Below are 9,445 nucleotides of genomic sequence, written 5' to 3' on the forward strand. Positions count from 1 at the left end.
GGCGGTGCCTGCGCGCTGTAGCGCTCGCAGCTCCTACAGACATAACGGTTCCCTCGAGTTCACAAGTTTTAGTTTTTACCTCAGGCACGTCCCAGGGAAGCCGTCGGTCATCGGCCTGGTTTTGCAGAGCTCATTGCCAGCTCTTGTCGCGCTGGCCTCCCAAGCACCTCCATTAGATCACTTTAGTAGGCAGAAACTGCACGCCCACTCACTTATGCCATGAGACACATTTACCTGTGCACACATCTCCTTCACGGTTCCCTGCCTCTATCTAATCCACGTAACAAAGCAACAGGATCTGCTGGCAACCATGAAAAGACAGAAGCCCTGTGGCCACAGCCATCCTGCATGGACACTGCTGCTGTGCCCAAGAGCCCCACAGGGGCCTGCGTGGAGTGTGTCACCAGAGAGGTTCTGCTCTGGGTTCCCTCGCCTTGAATATTACCTTGAACATCATTAGCTAAAGATAACAGAAAACAAAAGCCAACTCTTGTTAGTTTTCTTGCCTCCTCAGAACTGGTCATTCATCAGAAGGGATGTGTGGCTGATCCGGGCAGACACACCTTGTCATCAAGCTGAATTGTACTGCCTGGTCAAGTGGCTGTGCAGACACACACACTTGTTTGTGTTTAGCCACATTTCTGAAATAGCCACAAAATTATTTTTTAAGTTTTACCTGATAGGTGAGACAAAAGGTTTTCTCAGACCACATTTAGTATGTCTTCTATAGGTTTACACCAACCAACATCTCAAACTTAAAACTTGACACATTTATTTACTGTTCTGAATAGTTCAAGTTAATCCTTTTATTTTTAAGGGCCATTTATTAAATGCAGATAACATGACAAATATAAGCTCCTCATATTTGTAAAACTGTCTCCTAAGTCCATATCTATAGTTTAGCTTCATATTCCCTAAACACAATTAGAATAAGGCATACAAAGGGCTTCCAGCAACATCTTGTGTCTTGTTGCACCTGAGACATCATTATGCCCATCATCTTATAAGGCTTTTTTTCCTATGATCAGAAAAGCAAACTTAAGCTAATAGTAAAGTCTCGGAGAATACTCTAGACATCTGAAACAATGAGAATTTACTTTAACAACCTCTTTCTTTGTACAGAGCTGAGCAGAAACATTTTAATTTACCGCAGATAAAAAAAAATATCTAATTTTTATATGAATTGTGTGCATTCAGTCTGGTCCAAAATATTTGTATGGCACATAAAAACTTACATTTAACTCTTACCTTTATTTCAGCAAAAGTAAATTTAACTCCCCCTTTGATCAGAAAAATCTGAGATAATCAATGCAAAAGCCATTTCTGCAATTACTCACTTCGTCCTTCACTAACGTATATGAACAAACTGTGTCTTGGGCTGTTCATACCAGAACAGCAACGAGGAATATTTTCTAAGTATTCCTACACTGCTATTTCAGCTAGATTCATATTATTGGAAATCTCTCCATGGAGTGGAGGATAAACCCCCTCAGAATGAAGGTTCAGCTTTGGTATGCTGTTTGAGCAACTGGACATTCCCATATACACACAAAATTTAGGCAGAGGACAACAGAAATGGAGGAACTGAGGTGTGGAAGAGCTGTTAACCATTCTGCTCACAGGCAAAAGAGAAAAGAACAGAGAATGAGCAGCTTTCTCTAACATGGGGGTCCTGTTGTGACCCTCCATAACATCCTTCCACACCCCCAGCAGCACAGTGGAGAAGAGCGGTGCCACAAGATACCGACTGCTGCTCATTTTCAAGGAAGCCATGGTACATTTCCTCAGCTGTAATCCATCCTTCTTCCCACACTTCAGAGAAAGGAAGTTTTATTAAATAGCATTGTTAGGTACAACAGACAAATCCAGGAGAAAGGTCTGTACTTGCATTCAGATTTTTAAAACACAAAACAGTGATTGGCAAGTACGAGTATCAGTATACAAGAAATCAAGTCACTCAAACCCCCTTCACTGTGAAAAGGGTTGAGACTGGGCAGGTTCACACGATGATGATAATGGGAGAAGGATCAAAAGCAATGTTCAAGGCATACACAAACTGAAGAAACAGGTGCTCTCAAGTCTATATTTTTGTTTTCCTCCCTTTAACAGTCTATACTATGATATGGAGACAAAAGCCAGTGTGTGTGTGGGTAAGGTCTTCACCCAGTACTTACTCTAAATTAAGTTCCACAGCTTTGTTTTTGTAAAAAAAAGTAATCTATAGTTTAATACCTGCTTCTGGATTCTCAGATCTGTGATGCTGTTAACATTGCACTTAATTGTCATTATCCATTTTTAAAAAGAAATTAGAAAGCAGCTCTGAACTTTGCTTCTGAGACGGAAGCACTGTCTCTGAACCAACAATGATTCCTGTCACTCTTGCTTTGCATCTTTCAAGGCCTGAAGTCTTTCTAAAAGGGGTGGATGGGAGTAATGCCACATTGAAAATATCCAGTCAGAAACAGGGAATCCTAAATTATCTTTGTTCAGCTTGATCAAAGCAGAATATAGGTCTTTGGCCTTCCCCAGTTCCTTGGCAAATGCATCTGCTTGAAACTCAAATCGTCGGCTTAAAACAGTCAAACAAAATGAGAGAACCTGTGGAGAGATACATTAACCATTATTTAAAAATTCAGCTGTTTGCAAGTTCCTCACAGCATCAGTAACTAATACTGTATCTTCCTCCCCACATCCCACACATCAGAATGATCTCCCTGGAGCTTATCCAGGGCACACCTGAAACTGGGAGTCTGACCCAACATGGAGCACTAAGCCTACTTATTAAAATGAGATACCAGATAGAACCTCTAGAAAATTCACACTTCACTCCCACAGTCAAAAAATCATTATTTAAATAGGGTGATACTCCAGCATCTGTCTTGAAAACAATTTACCTCATTGTAAGGTGAAAAAATGAACTGGAAAATAATCATCAAGCCTATCAGGGTAGGCTGGGTGTCATAGAAACCAAATGCAGCAAAGAGTTCTTTTCGACCAATTAACACAGCAAACAAGAAGAAGCAGAGGAAGGAATTCATCTAGAGAAAGGAAACAACATTCTTGATTAAGTTTTTAATTAAGTCTAAAACATAGTCTATTCATAATAAAGATTTGCATAGAAACACCACTGAAAAAATCGCAAATCGATTACTTTATAACTAATATACTGAGTTGTGGAAATTTATTGAAGGACTGTTTGTTTCAAGTTAAAAGTATAAGTGGTCAAGATTTGTTTGTACCATTGCAGCCACTGAATAGGATATAAGCTGATGTTTAACTATAACAATGAAGGAAACCAGCCAACACCGGCTAAGAAGGAGGTTATGTAAAAGCAACCATTCTGCACATGTGTTATTTACTAAGGTCAGTAAGAGGACAGCATGAGGAAGAGGATGAAGAGATCACCCGACGAAGCAATTGACCACCCAGGGCAATTAATACCACAACAAGGACAGCAGGTGGCAGCAGAAACTACGGAATAATGAGCCAAAAAGGAGGAATTACGGAATAATAAACCAAAAAGAGATGAACTTATGCAAATCGTTCTTAGGAAAGGGGTGTATTTGTTTTTAGAAACTAAAATGCATATGTATGAGTTAAAAGAATAAATGTCTAGAGCTTTGTAACCAAGGCAGGAGTCCTTTCATAGGACGACCCCAGTGCTGTAATAAAGAATACCTGCTTAACTATCTTATCATTGTTTTGTTTTAGGATTGCCCAGAATCAATATGGAGAGGAACAAACAGATGGCCTTGACCTGCTTTCTGTAAATGCATGTAGTAAAAAACCACTTATTTTCTGTCAGTGAGCTAAAAAAAGTCTAAGTAGCAGAGGAAAGTGAAAAGGCAAGAAGACAAGGTAAGTGAGCAGGGAGTACAGGGTAGAATCCATCTCCTTGGAATTAAGCATAGGTTCCAAAAAGTTTTAACCCACACAAAATGTGTCTGTGCTGTGTCATACTGCTATTTCTGGCAACAATCGACACTTTCATCTAAGCCATGGCCAGCTGTGTACAAGCACTGTGCTTGCCTGGCTTTTCAAGAGGCAAGAGGCAGGACTATGCCTCACCAAGTTTTGCAGACAAGGTGATGAGTACCATTTCAATCCATTCAAGTGGCTGTTTGGTCTTTTTAGAGCAATGTGGAAGGTGCCAGAAAACTGCTTGTTATTGAAACACACAGGACAGAAAAAAGGGATGGCTGTGACAGCAAACAATCAACACAAGAAGCAGAAGACATTGCAGAAGAATTTTTGACAATTCCTGGAAACGAAGATAAAATCTACATTTTACAGCAAAATAATAGTATCTAGAAAGTGGATCTAAAGACAAAAGTTACATGAGTTAGCAGAGTGGCAAAAGCATCATAATAGTTGCTAGTTAGTAGGGATCAAGGCTGATGTCAGAAGTTGGAAGGTAGAGAAGGACCTCACTGAAGTGTTCAGTTGCATGGATAAGAAAAAGCCAGCGTGGAAACAGAAATGTAGAGATTTTCATCAACAGAAGATTGATAGTGATGTTTACAGCCTGAAAAGCTTGTGAATAGCCTTAGAAAAAGAACAAAACAGTGTTGCTGGAATGGTGCACACATCTCAAGAAAGACAGGATGGAGTTAAAGGAGGTGCATAGGAGGGCAGCTATGAGAAGCAACTAAAGAAGCTGGAAACTTGGAAAAGAGAAGGGTGAGTGACCCCTGGAACAAGGCAGATCTACACCAAAGCACGCAGTAGACTGGCGATAGTGATATAACAGAAGACACATACCTGTGCCTTGCAAATAAAAAAATCTGAAGCAGGAGGTTTGGGTGAGGAATTCCCTTGTATTGTGCAATGCCCAGAGGCCTATGCACAAGTAAACAGACCATCAGGCTCCTTTTCTTCAAAGGCAAGACTGGGCAATCTCTAGAAATTGCTTCAGTGTTCCCCCCCAATTTGGGCATGCACCAAGAATGACACAATGAATTTATTTACCAATAATCGATGCACAAGGTATGAGAATGCAATATAAATAAGTAAGAATGCCCTCCTGTGTCAGATTTCGTAATCCTCAATCATGTTCCTTGTCAGCCCTCAAGAAACAAGACACAGAAACTCTCAGACACAGCCCTCTCAGAGAAAATGACAAACACCTAAAAGAATGGGGGCTGGGAGACAGAATACATCCAATCTCACCCCTGGCCCAAGGATGGAAATAGACCTTCAGAGCCTATGCAGAGCATAAGTACATTGTGTGAATGCATGCTTACAAATCTGCAAGCAGGCATTTGGAAACAGCAATAATTCCAGAATGCTTTAGGAAAACCACCAGTTTATTATAACTTACCTGGCTGATGATAATATTTTTGATAGTGTGACCTAGTTTCCAGTGACCCAATTCATGACCAAGTACAGCCAGAACTTCTTCGTTTTTACATCCTTGTTTCTTATTCTGAATAACAGAATAATACAAATAACAAAGCAGAAGTAATAACAGGTATTGCTGAGCAGTACTTACAATGGCTCTGCTAAAGGGTGGTAACTGCTGGCTCCACTGCTGGGCACAGCCCTGAGTGCATTGTTAACCTGCTTATATTGCTTGGACGGGCATGAAGGCAGAGAAAACCCTGGGTGGGATGATGGGGTAAAAGTCACACCGTAAGCCAAGATGCCCCAACTCAATTTTAGCCCCCACCCTCTTAATCTTTGTGTATTGTACCCTTATAGATAAGTGTGAAATGACATTGTCACTTGATCTCAACTTCTAGTGTATAAATATTCTCTCTTCTGTCTCTGTAGATGTGCTAGTTTTTTGGCATTAGCCTGGTAGCACTGATCCTGTGCAATAATAAACCTGATACCTCATCTCTGTGTGCTGTATTGGCTTACTGCACGCCAGGCTCTGAACTCCATTTGTGAGACAACAGTATGACTGAACACAACTGAATATATTTCTTACTTATTAGTTTGTTTTTTTCCTAGGTCACTAAAGCATCCCTACATCAGGCCACTTCCTTCTACCAGCAGATACACATATAAAATTTCTTACTGACCCTTTCTCAAGAAGATACTTAGAAAAAAAAATAAACTTTTAAGTTCAACAAGATTTCTACCATGAGGAGGCGTTCTCTTATTTATATGTATGCTGATCTGCCTATGCAAACCTAGGGGAATGCTAGAAGATTTGCCTTCCAAATGCTCTCCTACCATCCCTTGACCTCATCCTGTTTTTTTACTCAAGAAGAGGCACTGCAAGCAGGCATTTGGAGCCACAGACGTTCAGCAGAGAACTGAGAGCAAAGTCCTCTCCCTCCTGCCTTCAACACTCAACATGTTGCCTCCCTCCCAAGCCACTACTGTTCCTGTAAAAATGAGTAAGAACATCTCCGGCCTCTGCAACAAATGCTATAACATGCCTGAAAGTTGTCATTAGGAAAGGTGGACAACTGTACCTCCAAAGGTACATTAGCAAGTCAGAAGCAAGAGTGTGGACTTGGGTACTGAGAACACAGCTGAAGAACCTGTTGAAATGGAACAAAGGATTCTCATTATGAGTAGAGCAGGCAAGCTCAAAATCCCCTCCTCTCATCATCCACTTGTACAGGATGCCATACCAAACCATGGATGAAGAGAATTCCACCACCAATGTGGTTATAAGAAGCAGATGCTGAACAGCAATCTATACATTGGCCTAACTGCATGAGGCAATTCTGTTTTCTCAGAATTACTCCTTCGGGGCCTTCAGAAAGTATTCCACCAGTTCTAACCATCCTTACGCTCTCCTGAGGCCACAAAAGCTGTTACAGCAGACTCCTGATGTGCAGCTGCAAATCAATGGAGAGGACAATGAAAGGCCACATCCTGTTCTTGACCAGGGCAGGGAAGGATGCACATGTGGGATCTGTGCGTATGTGCACGTGTGCGTGCCTCTTGCACCAAAATTCTTGCGTGTAGTAAAAGGCAAACAGATCATACACTAACAGTCAAAAGCATTTCCTTCAAAGGGAAGCTTTGGTGTGGCAGTCCCAAGAGAAGGAACCCTGAACAGGTACTTTATTCAAACAATTACAAGGAAGGCCTGGTTTTACATGCAGGGAACCAATGTCTCTCTGAAGCCCCTGTGTATTTCTGCAGTCTCTTTGGTGCTATCTGCACCACTCTCACAGCCCCAGAAATTCCATTTAGAAGCTGGGGGATACTTTGGTACTGAGAGCATTAGGTTTTGGGTTTTTGCATCTCAATCAGGACCCTTAAAATACATTCAGAAAACACAAAGGAATTATGAAAACCAAAGATGAACTCACTTTGGTTTTAGACTTTGTCTCTTCATTCTCACCATCTTCTTCTGCTGGCTCTTTGTTCAATGCAGAATAATCTTCCAAGAGGGTGTCGAAGAGTACTATCCGCTTATTTTTGAAAAAGCCGTAGAAATAAGCATTGCTATGAGAAGAACGCTTAGAACCTGATGGGGAAAATTTACATTAAAGACCATGATCTGAATAATCCCATGTACTGAATACTATGCAGTATTACATAGAAGAGATTCTTCCAAATGAATTCTCAAAGTCCTCAAATGAACAGTAGACAGACTCAAGCAAACGAGTTTGCAGGTTGAAGCATATTCTAAAATAAGCTAATTAGCGATGATCTCCTTTACTGACTCCAATACAGAAGTATTTTTTTTCATCTGTAGCATGTAATTACTAAAATCACTAAAAACCTAACAGCAGTCATAGAAAGGTCTAATATCCACAAAAAAGCAACTTCTGTCGCAATTTCAGGTTCAGAGTGGAAAGAGCATCCTGCATAGAACATGTGTTGCCCTCCTGGCAAAGGACCTGTGACGAACAGACTTGGAATTCTTCAAACGTGCCAACAAAGATGATTTGAAACAGCAAAGGATGAAGATATTAGAAACAGATGAGAAGATGAAGAGATGAACTACAGATATCAGGTAGTTCCTCAAATCTATTTTTCTTAATAGGCATTTTTTTACAGCTACTTTTATCTATATAAGGTGAACCATGGACTGTTTCTACTATCAATATACTTGGGGCCAAGCAACTCATCTCTTTCCATGGAACATGGACTGTACCAGTTGATTTACAAGTTGTCTAGATCAAAGCAGCTGCTAAAACTTTGCCTATTTTTGCCTATGGTCAGGAGCTATTCCAACATCAGGACTGACAGAGGTCTATGAGAGAAGAGGTGAATTGCTCTGCTTTTGCAACAAAAGGTAAGATAAGGCATTTGCCTTCAACTCTCACTGTAAATATACAAGCTGCATAAACTCCTTAGGGCACAAAATGTCCATTGTTCCATTGGTCATGGTAACCTTCTGCACCAAATAAAGAGAGATCAACAGAGGAAGAGGCTGGTCAGAGTACGAACCCTCAGCATATGGTCCCTTCTCAGTAAAGAAATCTGAATAGCCACAGGATAGCAGTGTTCCCTTTCATCTGTGTATCATAAAAAACTTCATCCTTCACTAAGTGTTGGTAGAGAAGGAACCTTTGTAATCTGCCTGTTAGAGAATGAACCCTGAAATTAAAGGACATGGTTGCAAATGTCACTAAGAAGTCAGTTCTGCAGTGGGAAAAGCAAAGACAGTGCAGAAAAACTGGCAAAACTGACAAAATTATGTTCACACATCCAGTCCCCCATGTCAGCAGCAAATGGTGCTGGCTCAGCACTCCTAAGGATACGAGGAAAGAAAATGGGGTTTGGCAGCCTCCCTCCACTGCAGATCACTGCCACTAACTACGGTCACGCTGACGAAGCCAATGCAGCAGCACACTGCAGAGGTGCCAGAGCACCAACAGCTGGCTTCATAGGACTTTCACCATGGCTAAAAGCTGGATATAGCCAGCAATGCATAGGGGAGAAACTTACCTATCTGGCAAGCCTCTGTACTGACTCTCAAACTTGGAAAACTTCAAATTCACCAGGAAAGAGAGGAGTTTCTTGGACCCCAAGTAATAAAGTAAACCCCAATAGCAGTAGCTCCTGGCTGTGCTGAGGAAGAGCACTGGCTGGATTCCAGCCCGAAGTTTGGAAAGCCACAGCTTCCAGGCTAGATAAAGCATCCCCCTCTCTTACAGCAAAAATCTACCATTTCAGCTCTTTATGCCGTCTCATACTGCTTTCACCAAGGCGATAAAAACACCTCTGAACCTCGCAGGTGGGGCGCAAAACCAAAACAAAATTTGAGAAAGTCCCTGAAATAGAGTTCAGAAGCGAGTAAAACGAGTAAGAGTGGAAATGTCAAAGTGCACTACGAATACACAGATACCTTCTCATTAGAAGGTATGAGTCCATCCAGCCATACCATAAGAAACTGTCCATGTGAACACTCTACAAAGGAATAGGTGTTTTTAACTTGCATAACTTTTTATACTGTTTCACCAAGGACTTTGAGACAATTGATGCTAAACTGAGACGAGAAAAGATTAAGAAAAACCCACCTCTTTCC

General features: G+C 41.2%; 1 protein-coding gene across 1 annotated transcript in view; it reads right to left on the reverse strand.

The window, feature by feature from the left end:
* Positions 1-2,373: 2,373 nt before the first annotated feature.
* ZMPSTE24 (zinc metallopeptidase STE24) overlaps positions 2,374-9,445 on the reverse strand; it is a gene marked incomplete at its 5' end in the record, with an annotated part of 20,312 nt that continues 13,240 nt past the window's right edge. Inside the window, 4 exons of the mRNA XM_010189597.1 lie at positions 2,374-2,598; positions 2,895-3,038; positions 5,321-5,425; positions 7,278-7,435. Coding sequence (XP_010187899.1) covers positions 2,374-2,598; positions 2,895-3,038; positions 5,321-5,425; positions 7,278-7,435 — 632 coding nt within the window. The remainder of the gene's footprint in view (positions 2,599-2,894; positions 3,039-5,320; positions 5,426-7,277; positions 7,436-9,445) is intronic.

Source organism: Mesitornis unicolor, unplaced genomic scaffold (genome assembly GCF_000695765.1).
Source record: "Mesitornis unicolor isolate BGI_N332 unplaced genomic scaffold, ASM69576v1 scaffold16878, whole genome shotgun sequence".
NCBI lineage: Eukaryota > Metazoa > Chordata > Aves > Mesitornithiformes > Mesitornithidae > Mesitornis > Mesitornis unicolor.